Source organism: Mesoplodon mirus (assembly GCF_964341445.2).
Source record: "Mesoplodon mirus genome assembly, chromosome: X".
Taxonomy (NCBI): domain Eukaryota; kingdom Metazoa; phylum Chordata; class Mammalia; order Artiodactyla; family Ziphiidae; genus Mesoplodon; species Mesoplodon mirus.
The window spans coordinates 60326494-60340440 of NC_138981.1; the positions used below are offsets into that span (position 1 = coordinate 60326494).

General features: G+C 46.4%; 1 protein-coding gene across 1 annotated transcript; it reads left to right on the plus strand.

Moving 5' to 3' along the window:
• Positions 1 to 2976: 2976 nt before the first annotated feature.
• On the plus strand, positions 2977 to 13667 carry GCNA (germ cell nuclear acidic peptidase; the record flags this gene model as incomplete). The annotated part of the gene is made up of 7 exons (XM_082609262.1): positions 2977 to 2995; positions 4205 to 4573; positions 5727 to 5802; positions 9981 to 10125; positions 11323 to 11461; positions 12463 to 12667; positions 12973 to 13667. 7 exons carry the CDS (start codon positions 2977 to 2979, stop codon positions 13220 to 13222), a joined length of 1203 nt encoding a protein of 400 aa, XP_082465388.1. The 3' UTR covers positions 13223 to 13667.
• Positions 13668 to 13947: the final 280 nt, after the last annotated feature.

Consider the following 13947-nt stretch of genomic DNA (forward strand, 5'->3'; position numbering starts at 1 on the left):
TTCTGGAACCTCTGACCCAAATACCTGGGCCAGCTGAGAACGACGGTCCCAGAGGCATGCTCACCACCGGCATCCTGGGTGGCACAGGGATACTGCTGAGTTGGACTCCTGCCAGAGCAGTCCATCAATTAGAGAGGGCAGTGCTGGCTTCTGGCTGCAAAGAGTGGCGCCCAGGAGAAATCTCCCTGCTGAGGCTGCCTCTCTGTATCTGTGGCAGGGGGATCTCAATGTGGATAAAGAGAAATGGCAATTAACTAGACCTTTCCTTAATCAATTTCCCCCTGTGCCAAAACTATTTAAACACATACCGTCTGACAGCCCACTTCACTCTCTCAGTACTTGACACATTCCTCCTTTTGAAAGGATTGAGACGGATGGACAGGTTTGGTACGAAGATAGGAAAGATGGAAAATCGGGAATAACAATTGAGTAGTTCCAGAGAAGGGGAACAGAGTTACTGTGGGAAACCAAAAAGTCATTTCAAAGTGATTATGCTCATTGGAGCAAAGGTAGAAAATGCCATGAAAAGAAGAATGTTGTATTCATGCTTCTCTTTTGTTTTTCCCAGTCTCATCACTCAGCTACATGGTGATCGACTCAGACTCTGACAATGAATACCTCTGTGAGCGAAAGAGAGCTAAGATAGCTGAAATACATAGCAAAGGCAAGTATACTACTAACTTAGAGAAGGTGCAGCCTCACCATGCACAGTCATCTCAGGATGAAAGTCAGCAAATGTTCTATTCTGAATCATTCCGTAGTGAGTGCCACTGTTTTTTCCTCCTATGTGCTGGACGTGGATATGGCTGGGTTCCCCGCACTGCCTGGTCAATTTCCTAACATAGCAGCAACTGTTCTTGCTGCCTTAGACCCCAGGCATCGCCCTCAGTAGAGTTCTTAGCTACCCAGCGTTACATCGCGGGAGCAGAGGGAAGTCAGGAACTCAGCCTGATTAGCATGAAGGGTGCCCTGCTCCTCCGCCTTCCGCTCTTTTCCTCTTTCTCTGTGTGTGGGGATGACAGAGAGGAGGAAGGAGGAGTAAGAGACAGGGGCTCATTCTTTCCAGCCTGATGGAGACTCGTGTGTGAGGCTTACGGGCCAGCTGGCAGTGACTTCTCAGAGGAATGCTTGTTTTCTCTGTCTAGCTGTTTGTCTTTGCCTTTTGCTACCCCCTTTATATTTTCTAGAGAGTCCTGTTTTTCTTAGAGCCTGTTTCCCATAGCAGGTCCTTGCCTCTTTGGAGTCAGAGGCCCTCATCACCTTGCGGGAGGCACGGAGTTTTACTCGCAGCTCAGAACCTGCTCAGTGGGTGTGAGACATAGGAAGACTAGGAGCTTCTTAAGCCTTTGGGATAGTATTTTATTTATTTTTTATTTTTATTATTTATTTATTTATTTATTTATTATTTTTTGCGGTACGCGGGCCTCTCACCATTGCGGCCTCTCCCGTTGCGGAGCACAGGCTCCGGACGTGCAGGCTCAGCGGCCATGGCTCACAGGCCCAGCCGCTCCGCGGCATGTGGGATCTTCCCGGACCGGGGCACGAACCTGTGTCCCCTGCATCGGCAGGCGGACTCTCAACCACTGCGCCACCAGGGAAGCCCGAGATAGTATTTAATTGATCTCTGTTTGCTCTGTTTGCTAAGTACCTGGTGTAGGGCATGAGACACAGGCATCTACTTAAAGTACTGGCACCCTTAAAAATACTGGTTACTTCTTTGATAACTACCTCAGATATACCATTGATATCAGAGAAGGGAAAGGAGAGGTGGCTTGGAACCCGCATTTCCTACTGTTTCACCACCTGTCCCCTCTCATTTCCTTTTTCCCTCCTCTCTAGCTCTGAGTGGATTGCCTGAGCAGGACAGAGGTCCAGGTGCAGAGTAGGGGGTGTAACATGACAAGCTACTGTAATGCAGAGGGAGCCCCAAGGGAGGTAGCTTTAGAGTAGGGGCCTGAGTGACAAAGCCAGAGGCCAGTTTATCACCATAGGCCACCAGTTGCTAACTCCTTGAATCAGAAGATCCATCGTCTTTTGAGGATGAACTTTCAAATAAGGCTGCTCTGACTGGTAGCATCCATCCCGGTAGTGGGATGAAGAATGCTTCAACAGGACTGTCTTTTTATGTTTCTTTACTGTTCTCCACATGCCATTTCTTTTGTTATGGTAATGAATTTAGGCAGTTTTACAGAAAAAAAAGGCCCAAGGAGCTTAAACACATACTTCCAACCTCACCTGTAACCTTTGTCAATGTACAGAGTCATTTTTTACAGATTGTAAGCAGTGTGTCCCTACTTTTCATTTATTTATATTTTATTGAAGTAGAGTTGATTTACCATATTGTGTTAGTTTCAGGTGTGTTAGTTTCACAGCAAAGTGATTCAGTTATACACACATGCACATATATATATATTCTTTTTTCTATTCTTTTCCATTATAGTTTATTACAAGATATTGAGTATAGTTCCCTGTGCTATACAGTAGGTTCTTGTTGTTTATCTATTTTATATATAGTAGTGTGTATACGTTAATCCCAAACTCGTAATTTATCCCTCCCCCCAACACCTTTCCCCTTTGGTAAACAGAAGTTTGTTTTCCAGGTCTGTGAGTCTGTTTCTGTATGGTAAGTGAGTTCATTTGTGTCCCTACAGCTTAGAATTTCAGCTGCAGTTGGGAAATCTTTAACTCTTCTAAGAAGGATGACTTTTTACCATAGGAACACCCACTGCTTTCTCTTTCCTTATTGCATATCAGAAATTTTTCGATAATTAATTTAAATCATAGATGAGACTCAAAATATATTATCCCAAATCTGCAATTTTAGGATGCAGAGTTTTTGCACCATAAAGATATTTTCACAACTTGCTCATGCTGTGGTTTATATTTTTTACATCCAGAATCATAGAAACCTAGAAGTTGAACTCTGAGCAGACTGCAGAGAGCTTGAGTCTTAGACACGTTGCCCCTTGTATCCAGATGAAGGGATGGATCCTCAGTGAGGGCAGGGACAGTCTCAGTGTTCCCAAGGCCTCTCAGTGCTGGCATCAGAACTTAACTCCTTACTCTCACATCAGTGGTTTTGAGAGCTTGGGACTTATGGACTAGTTAAAAAAAGAAATTTTAGTGACTAACATAGAGTTGCCAATTTTTAATTTGTCTAATGATGGAAATAAACTCCAACTACCATCTATCACCATAATTTCATAAGGTAAAGAGCACCAAAAGTTTAGTCAGGACATAATCTCAAAATAAAGGACACTCCTCCGCCTGCCGATGCAGGGGACACGGGTTCGTGCCCCGGTCCGGGAAGATCCCACATGCCGTGGAGTGGCTGGGCCCGTGAGCCATGGCCGCTGAGCCTGCGCCTCTGGAGCCTGTGCTCCGCAACGGGAGAGGCCACAACAGTGAGAGGCCCGCGTACCGCAAAAAGAATAAAAAATAAAAAATATAGGACACTCCTTTAAATTATAGAAAGCTAGCTTGATAGGAGAGAAGGAAAAACAAACCCACTTTATAATTCTAATTTCTCTTATTTTGCTCTGGCCCAGTGAAAATTATACAAGTTTCGGACCTGTGGGAACCCCTGAGCACCTACAGAGAAATGTGGTTTGAAAATTGCCTCTGGGTTTGGATTGCTATTTTATCTGTCACTGTTCTCAGTAAAATAAAAAAGTAATAGAGGGAAAATCGTCTAAATAACTGATTCTTACCTAGGATTCATTATATCACAGTTCCTGACTTGTTTAATTTTTTTAAATATAAATTTATTTATTTATTTATTTTTGGCTGCACTTGGTCTTCGTTGCTGTGCGCGGGCTTTCTCTAGTTGCGGCGAGTGGGGGCTACTCTTCGTTGTGGTGTGTGGGCTTCTCATTGTGGTGGCTTCTCTTGTTGTGGAGCACGGGCTCTAGGTGCTCAGGCTTCAGTAGTTGTGGCACATAGGCTCAGTAGTTGTGGCTTGCGGGCTCTAGAGCGCAGGCTCAGTAGTTGTGGCGCACGGGCTTAGTCGCTCTTCGGCATGTGGGATCTTCCCGGGCCAGGGCTCGAACCTGTGTCCCCTGCATTGGCAGGCGGACTCTCAACCACTGCGCCACCAGGGAAGCCCCTGACTTGTTTAATTTGTGCTCAATAATCTGAACTTGAGTTGGGGGTGTGGGGGCTGGAGGGAGTATGTTTATACGTCATTGTGTCTCTTGAATTTCAGATGAGATTCTGGAAGTGTCTGATACCAATGAGCAGCCACCCCAGGGGTCTCCAATACTTATCACTGATGATGATGATGATCATAATGATTTAGAGGGCCCTGTGCTAATAGAAGATGATTCGTGTGATGAGGACCAAACTCCCTCAAATGAGAAAAAGAAGAATGAGTGTGCTGTCTACCGACACAAATCATCTCATGTTGTTGATAATCAGGATCTTGGGGAGGATGTCTGCCAGCCACCAAGTGATGATCCTAAGGCTGAGCTAGAGATTTCAGCTGGAAAGTTGTCACGTGATGAAGAGCCTGTATGTTTGGTGGCAAAACCAAGGAAAAGGAAATATAAAACCAAAAACATACCTGTGACACCTGGTAAGCCAATCAAACCAAGTATGCCTGTCCCACTAAGGCTAGCACCACAAGTGGGTGCCCTTTCCCCCGGATACGTCTGTCTTGTCGAGTCTGCTTGTCCTGTCTACTAACCCTCCGCTATGTTTCAGCAGCTTCCTAGTGGCTGAGGGAGGCAGCCATCCCAGTGAGAAGGCTCTTTCTGGGGAAGGGCGAGGAACACCTGTGTCGTCCTCATGCTCCAGTGTGTTAGTATCTGCCGTTCCATCCATTGGCAGTGCTTTTTCCCCGCAATTTTTTGTCCTGAGGATATCCCATTTTTCTTAGGATCCAGCCCAATTGCCATTTGCTGTAGGAAGCCATAATAAGTCCGAGGTGCTCCTCCCTCCCAGGTTCCCAAAGTTCCTAGACCCTGTCACTAGTAAAGCATTTACACAACTGTATTAAGTATGTTTTTGAATCTGTCCTCCCAGTAGATAGTGAGCCTTTTTTTTTCTTGGCCACATCACATGGCATGTGGGATCTTAGTTCCCTGACCAGGAATTGAACCTGTGCCCCCTGCAGTGGAAGCACAGAGTCTTAACCACTGGACTGCCAGGGAAATCCTGATGGTGAGCCTCTTGATGAGAGGGCTCTCACTCATCCTTTAGTCTCTCCTGGAGTCTAGCCTGGTACTTGGCACGTACTAGACGTTTAATAAGTTTTTTAGATAAATGAATGAAGGGCACTAACTCCTGATATGCGAATTTCTGGCTAGAACAACCAGCAGTATGGGTGCTAGACAAAAGGGGAAAGATTTGGCTTGCACATTGGATGAAGGTGCCACCTAGGATGGGGGCCATTTTCCTCAGAGTGAGTGCATGAGTTATGCCACACCATTCCTGGTACTGCACGTGCCTCAGTCGCCCCCACAGTCTAACCTCCAAAGGCATATTCATGTAGCCTCATAATAGTCCTCAGCGCCTAGGACAGAATCCTGTCCCGCTTACTCTGCTTACTCGTGTAGGTGAAATCTTTCATGCGGACTAACGGAGGAGGGTGCCCGCTTCCGAGAGAAGCATTGAGTGTATAGGTGCTGCTCTGGGCTTGGCTGTGAGGGCTCCTCCTGAGATTACCTTTCTGCGAGTTGCTGGTTGGTACCAGTTTTCAGGGTACAAACGAACTACTCTCTTTTCAGTTGTTAAAAGACCAAAGAAGCATGAGCCTTTAAAGGAGAAACCCAGAGCAGCAGAATTTGAAAAATGCGAGCCTGGGTATGTATATATTGCTCACGGTCAGCGGCACAGGAGTTGACTGCACAGTTGTCACGTGCAAAGCCGTCCACTGGGCACGTGTGGGGGTTTTCAAGGGGATGAAGAAGTCTGCTGGGGCGGGGGGCAGCACAAGTTTTACCTCCCTGAATGGGGAGGGCAGAAGCGGCCGGAGGAGGAGAGGAGGAAGCGGGGGCGGGGGGGAAGCCTCGGTGCACCCCCTCCCCCTCTCCCAACAGAGCCGGGCGTGGGCGCTCTGCACAGATTTCAGCAATTCCGGGCAGACGGGAGCCCTTTTGCCCTCCACCCCCCGACAGGAACTCTGGCCTCTGAGGTTTCCTTTGTCCTTCCACTCAGATTAAACAATGATGTGTAGCTAAAGATCCTTTTTTTCAGGCCAGATACAGCCTCATGGCCACCAGTTTGCACTGAACTAAAAGCAAAGGCAGTGGGAATGGTGAGAAGGCAGAACAGATGTGTTCCCATCCATTGGAATTGGGGGGAGGCAGTCAAGATTGTCTTCCAGGGGTTTCTAGTGTTCTGGATGAACCCTTAATTTTTTTTTTTTTTTTTTTTTTTGCGGTACGCGGGCCTCTCACTGTTGTGGCCTCTCCCGTTGCGGAGCACAGGCTCCGGACGCGCAGGCTCAGCGGCCATGGCTCACGGGCCCAGCCACTCCGCGGCATGTGGGATCTTCCCAGACCGGGGCATGAACCTGTGTCCCCTGCATCAGCAGGTGGACTCTCAACCACTGCGCCACCAGGGAAGCCCTTAACCCTTATTCTTTAAAAAAAATTTTTTTGTAATTGAAGTATAGTTGATTTACAATATCATGTAAGTTGCAGGACTACAGCACAGCGAGTCAGTATGTATATATATAGATATAGATAAAGATATTCTTTTTCAGAGTCTTTTCCATTATAGGTTATTACATAATATTGAGTATAGTTTCCTATGCTATACAGTAGGTCCTTGTTGGTTATCTATTTTATATGAACCCTTAGTCTTACTATCTGTATATATTCTTGCAAATTTTTAAAGCTTAAACGTTAAGGTAAAATAAATAGTCTCTTTATCTTTATTAAGCTATATGTTAGATATTATATTGATACTGAAAACAACAGGTCATTTAGACCAAAGACATGTTAATGCTCAAAGGAAGCAAAAAAAAAATGCATTTTCTCACTTAGGTTCCAGGAACTTCTCACTTTTTCTCTTAAAAATATGATATAGTGAGCATACTTTTCTTTGTTTTTCTTTGCATTCAGGAGTAATTTATACTTACATCTGAATTATCTTACAAAAGAAGGGATATATTTGAAGGACTGTACATTTCTTTTTTTACCTGTACTTTGGGGCAATAAATGCAACTTTTTTTAAACATATGGTATTTTCCTTTTAAGAAATTTATTTATTTATTTATTTTTGGCTGCGTTGGGTCTTCGTTGCTGCACACAGGCTTCCTCTAGTTGCTGCGGGCGGGGGCTACTCTTCGTTGCGGTGCGCGGGCTTCTCACTGCGGTGGCTTCTCTTTCTGTGAAGCATGGGCTCTAGGCACACAGGCTTCAGTAGTTGTGGCTCGCGGGCTCTAGAGCGTAGGCTCAATAGTTGTGGCACATGGGCTTAGTTGCTCCGTGGCCTGTGGGATCTTCCCGGACCTGGGCTTGAACCCGTGTCCCCTGCATTGGCAGGCGGATTCTTAACCACCGTGCCACCAGGGAACTCCAATAATTGCATCTTAAGGGGAGAAGAAGAATGATGTGTCAGGCGTAGGGGCAACGGAGAAACTTGAACTTGAGCAGAGAGGCTCTCTGTTTCTGCATTTCTCTTTGGTTCGGCGTGTGATGTCTTAGATGGGTCCCCTTGCAGCAAAGCTTGTTCTCTGGATTCCTAGATCCATATTTAGGCTGCTTTGCCTCTAAGGGACATGTGTCTTGGGTAGGCCCAGGTTGCTTTGCTAAACAGTGTGACAAATGAAGGAAGAAGCTGCTCCTTTGTGTCATTGTCCTCTGCCTCATATCAGGAGGCTGGCCTGTTTGGACTCTTCTCTGTTGCCTTGCTGCTTCCTGTTTCAGTCTGTAGGCTTCCTGTTGTGCTCAGCATTGTTCCTGTGCAGGCTGCTTGCTGGTCGTGGTGTCTGATGCGTGCGTCTGGGGTCTTGTTGGTTCCTCTGATGTGGAGGTACTCAGTCTGCAGTAAAGCAGCATTGCCACTGAAATGAAGGCTTGCTAAGCCACAAGCTGCTTGATGTGAGCACAGACACACGCAGGGATCACACTCTCTGCTGAGGTCTGCAGATGGTTTAGGTTTTTATCTGCCACCTTTTCTGATGCAAATTTGCTTTCAGGACTAAATAATTGGAGGCAGAAATATTAGTCACCCATATCAGACTGTGGGGCAAAAGTCCCTTACTTTATCTGCCTATATCTTCTCTGGTACTTTCCCTCTGTCTCACCCTGGGCAACTCTCATAGGGTTTTCTTTTGTGACTTAAGGGTTAATGAGTGTCTTGGCAAAATCTCGGTCTCAGGGGTTCTGTTAGGTCAGAAACACTTCCCTCTGTTTGCTACTGGTTTATCATTTTTTCAGCTCTGTGGGCTCATCTCTTTGGATTCGTGGATTGTTCCAGCCAAGATAAAAATGTTTCAGTTTAGGGGCTTCCCTGGTGGTGCAGTGGTTGAGAATCTGCCGGCCAATGCAGGGGACACGGGTTCGAACCCTGGTCTGGGAAGATCCCACATGCCGCGGAGCAACTAGGCCCGTGAGCCACAACTATTGAGCCTGCGCACCTGGAGCTTGTGCTGCACAACAAGAGAGGCCGCGACAGTGAGAGGCCCGCACACTGCGATGAAGAGTGGCCCCCGCTCGCCACAACTAGAGAAAGCCCTCGCACAGAAACGAAGACCCAACACAGCCAAAAATAAATAAATTAATTAATAAACTCCTACCCCCAACATCTTCTTTTAAAAAAATGTTTCAGTTTAAATAAGTAGATATTACACGTGTGAGTTTTTTATGGGCTCAGCACTGTTCTTTGTGCATTTGAGTTAGGCCTTGAAAGATGGGGCAGCAATAGTGGTCTGATGGAAAGACCAAGAGATTTGGGTCAAAAGATTCAGTGTCTGTGAAACTTGGGTAAGTCATTTAACCTCTGAACTTAAAGTTTCGTCATGTGCAAAGTGGAGATGGTAAGAATAGTAGTAGCTTCTTTGGAGGGTGGTCGTGAGGATTAAATATGATGATGCAAAAGGAAGTTCTTAGCAAATGATGAAGTGCTCCACAGAGGGTGAGTCTCAGTAGAGGTGGAGGTGTGGCCATTCTAGGCCATGGACAAATCGGTTCATGTCCAGGGAACATTTAAGTTGCCCAGTTTGGCCAGAGTGGAAATGATAGCTGGAAACAGAGGTTGGAACCAGGTTGACCTGGGCCTTGAATGTTAGGCCAGACAGTCAGTGAAAAGCCAGGGAGGGACATCATTGGAACATGGCCTAGGAAAATTAATCTGGAGAGAGAGAGAGAGAGAGAGAGAGAGAGAGAGAGAGAGAGAGAGAGTGTGTGTGTGTGTGTGTGTGGTGTGTGTGTGTGTGTGTGTGTGTGTTAGAAGAAAAAGAGCCTGGAGGTGAGGAACACAGTCGGATGCTGTAGTAGCAAGGCATAGAGGGGAGGACAGGAACTTGACCTAGAGTGGTGACAGCAGGGTGGAAAGGAGGGGCTGGCTGGAAGAGATGATGCGAAGGAGACAGTGGTCTGTCTTTGTGCCTAGTTGAATATGGGGTGAGGGAGAAAAATGAATTTAAAGTCTCTGAGGTTTTCAGCCTGTTATAACAGAAGTTGAACAATTAAACACATTTAGCTGGAGACATACTCCGGTTAGTAAGTTGGAAATTTGCACTGGGCAGTTGTAAACGCAGATCTTAGGAGAGAGATGGAGACTGCAGATCCAGATGTGGGATCACCCCTGTTGAGGTTGGAACCATGGGCTTCACATCTCTGACAATGTGCGGGGAGTGACGAGAAAAAGGCTATGAATGGAACCTTATAGGAGATGCCCTTGTAGCAGGAGCTGGAAGGAAGAGGGACCAGCAAGTCTTCTCTAAGTCTCTCTTGACATGACCTGTATGTATGCATTTCTTCTACTGATTTCTTTCCCTCTACAAAACTCAGTTGAACTTACCTTTGCAGGCATTCTGAATGCAAAATACCTGGATGTTTCTTGCGTGGCATTGAGAACTCAAAGCAGTATTCTGGAAAGAATTTCAAGCAAAATAAGGATGAACTGGTTCAGAAAATCTACGATCTGTGTAACAGCTCTGTCTTTGATAAAAAGGTAGACTTGATGAAATAAGCACTTACTGAGCACCTGCTGTATGCCCAGCTGTCTTGGGAGCTGGGAGGTGTGCAGAGGTACTAACTGTATATTTCCTGCCCTTGAGAAGTGTCAGTTTAGATGGGGAGGGGAGTTGAGACATGCATATGTGAAAGACACGGAGAATGTTTTGTGGGTTATAGTATATGGTCCAGACTGTTACTACCACAGGTGATCAGCAGAGGGAGAAATCACTGAGAGCCTGAGCGGTCGGGAAATAGGATTGCCTGGAGGGAGTGAGACTTCTTCTGGGTCTTGAAGGATGGTAAGGGGAGAGAACAACAGTGGTGGGGGAGAGGGCAAGTATTGAGGCTTGACTATCTGGAAGAGAGGGTTCGTGTTGAAGGATACTAGGAAAGAGCTGTGGGACCTTGGGCAAGTTACTGAGCCCCTGTTTGCTCATCTGTAAAATGGGGGCAGTCCTACTACCCTAGTCCCTACCACCTACTACTTCACAGAATTACCGTTAGGCCTGGATAAGTGAATGCCCCTGAAGTGCCTAGAACAGGGCCTATGACATAGTGAGCAGTACATGTTAACTAGCGTAGGGCTGGTTAATGGAGGGCCTTGGGAGTCAGGTTGGAAGAACTTAAATTGAAATCAGTAGGCACCACTGCCCAGGGATGGGATGTAATGTGGAGTGCCTGCTGAAAGAAATGGTTCTGTCAGTAGCCTGTGGTGTGGACTGGATCGGAGAGAATCTGGAGGCAGAGTGACCTGTGGTCATGAGGTTTTCCAGACTTTATTGTCTCTGGTGACAAAACTTCCTGCAGGGAAAGTTTTTAGATCTTTCTAAAGGTTCCCCAGCCTTTGGTGCCCTTCCTGATGACAGTGGTGTTACATCAGACGTCTCTGATGAGTGGAACCTTAAGTATTCTGAGTTGCATTTTTAGTTTTGCCTCATGGCTCTCATGCACGGGCTCCATCTCCTAGCCCAGCAGAAGTGTCCTTCTCTCCTTGGCTGCCCCTGACTTTTGTCTCCATACAGGGGAGCACAGATCCTGCATTCACGTGCTTGCAACAGTCTCATCTTTACGTGGGCTTCAGCTTAGGTTTTATTCTCCCCAGAATGTTAGATTTGCAAAACTCTTGAGTTGATATTTTCTGCTCTGCTTAGAACCACTTTCTGATTCGCTCTTGTTTGCTTTTTGTTCTCAGCTGCCAGAGAAAATTGACATCACCTGGAATAAAAAGATGCTGAGAACTGCTGGTTTATGTGCCGCTGGCGAGATTCAGCACCTGAAGGGGGAGCGTTTTGCTAAGATTCAGCTTTCTCAGAAAGTCTGTGATTCTGCAGGTGATGGCAAGAGCTGGGCAGCTCCCCTGCCGCACTTACATCCGATACGGCGCCTGGGAGGTTATTCTTGGGTGCTGGTGTTCTCTGGCCGCCTGTGTCACAGCTTTCCCTGTCACTCCTGGGTGGACAGGCCTACTGTGTGTTGCTTAGAGGACATTATTATTGGATGTCTCACCACCACCAAGAATCCAGTTCGTCCATATTTCTACCGGGCCTAACTTTCTCTCTGCAGCTCCCCACTGCCAGCGGCAGCATCTCCAATCCTCCCAGTAACTGAGGTTCAAGGTCCCCTATATCTAGCCAATCACCAGATGTTCATAATGATTCTCCTATTATCATTCCTTCTCTGTCTTTGCCTCTGCCCAGCTATGGACCCTCATCACCTCACTTTTCTCCCTGCTCCATGCAGTTTCTTGCTAGGAAACCTTGGGCTTGCCAATGCCTCGAGTGTGGCTTTCGAGGCCATTGTACTTTGCCCCCCTCCATGTGGCCAGTCTTGTCTCTCACTACTCCACCTGTGCTCCAACCAGGCTTTCTTCACGCTGTGTTTCAAAGTGGACCACACGCTTTCCTGACCCCAACCTTGGCTCACCTTCTCTACCACACCTAGAAAGACCTTGATAATTTTGCCAATCTAGTCCATTGTTAAGGGCCCAGCTCAGATCCCAGCTTCTCCACGGAGCTTCTCCTGACCAAACCCCGCTTTCTGCTCCTGGAGGGCGGCGACCAGGTCTCAGCTGGATGTATTTCTAGCAGTGTCCCACAAAAAGAGCACATTGGAGCTTTTCCAAAACCACTTGCCCCGCTGAGGCTCTCTGCCATTAATAAAATCGGGTTGAATTTGGTAGAAATTTCACCTTCAGAATCCTGGGGCGATAACACTCCTGCCTGCCCACATATGCTTATGTGTCTGGTGGGGTGGAGAGTCTAGGGGTGGTTGGGTAACAGACCAGAAGGGAATCGGTTTAAGCCACATGATTTCTTTTCATTCCTCTTCTAAGACCGACTCCGGGATACTTTGATCCATGAGATATGCCACGTAGCCTCCTGGCTGCTCGATGGCAAATGTGATTTTCATGGTGATACATGGAAGAATTATGCCCGAAAATTGAATATGGTGCACCCGGAGCTGCCCAAGGTCACCCGTTGCCATGACTACAAGATTAACTACAAGATTTATTATGAGTGTACTAATTGCAAATTCAGGTAAGACCCTTCTCAGACTTTTTCCAATTACGTTTTTACTATGGCCTCCACATGGTCTTCAGTGATTTTATCAGGAAGTACATGGCTATCTGAGTTGAGGAGTAAAACTTCTCTACTCCCTTCCATGTCTTCTTTCTCCATCTCTTCTGCTTTGAGCCAGCCTGACCACGGCCAGTGCCTGGTGCCCCACTTGCTGAGATCCCACAGAAGAAGTCTGGCTGTGGGCTCAGGGGCAGCAGCTCCGAGAAGATGTGGAGGTACAGTGACTGATTTGTTTGCTGTGTGGTGTCTCTTTTCCTCCTTAGGGTCGGCCGCTACTCCAGATCATTGGACACCAAGCGCTTCATCTGTGCTAGGTGCAAGGGCTCTCTGGTCATTCTGCCATTAACTCGTAAAGATGGAACCCCCATTAAGCCCCACGTGAGACCATTTGCCAAGTATGTGCAGGAGAATTACAGGATAGTCAGGAAGGAGATGGCAGGGATAGGTCATGGGGATGTGATGAGAAAGCTCAGCAAGGATTTTAATGCCAAAAAACAAAGCCAGGGTCGTTGAGGTTATCTGAGAATGTATTTGTGTGAGGTGAGTCACCTATTGGTAAGGAGTTTTAGAAAGATATCTTTGATGCTGTGAAGTTATGCATATTAGAATTTAAATCCTTCTTTAAAAGCTTCCTGTTGTTAATGATGTTTGTTCTTCACTAAGGGTTCTGTTGCTAATCATTTTGTGTTGATACCCAAAAGCACTTAGGATCTACCTTGAGTCTTACTTAGATGCTGTAGTTTTAACATGTAGAACAAAATGCAAAAGAGAAATGATTTCTGGAGAGTGGCACGTTGAGAGAATGAGAGGCATGCTGAGAAGAGAACAAGTTTTAAAGACAGTACTTCAAAACCAGAGCTGCTGTCAGATGTAACCTGTTACACCTACCTGGAAGTGAAATACAGACATGTTTCATGAAGTTAGTTGCTCTTGACATTGTATGAAGCCACCTGAACAATGTAACTATGAAAAATAAAAATAAACAAATGTTTTCTGCAGTTCACTTGTTAGCAAAGTCTGTTCATTGACAACCCATGTCCAGAGCAGAATAAACCCTTGGGTCTTTGTCTAAGACCCCAGACCTCTCAAGCTCTCCAGGATGTGTCTGAAAGAACAGCCTCCGTTTAGGGTTTCTCTTGGATTTTTGTGACTGCTCATAAGCACTTCAACAACCTCCCCACTTTTGGGAGCTGTCTGGGATGTAGAGTGGAATCAACGTTGTATTTGTTTTCTGTTTC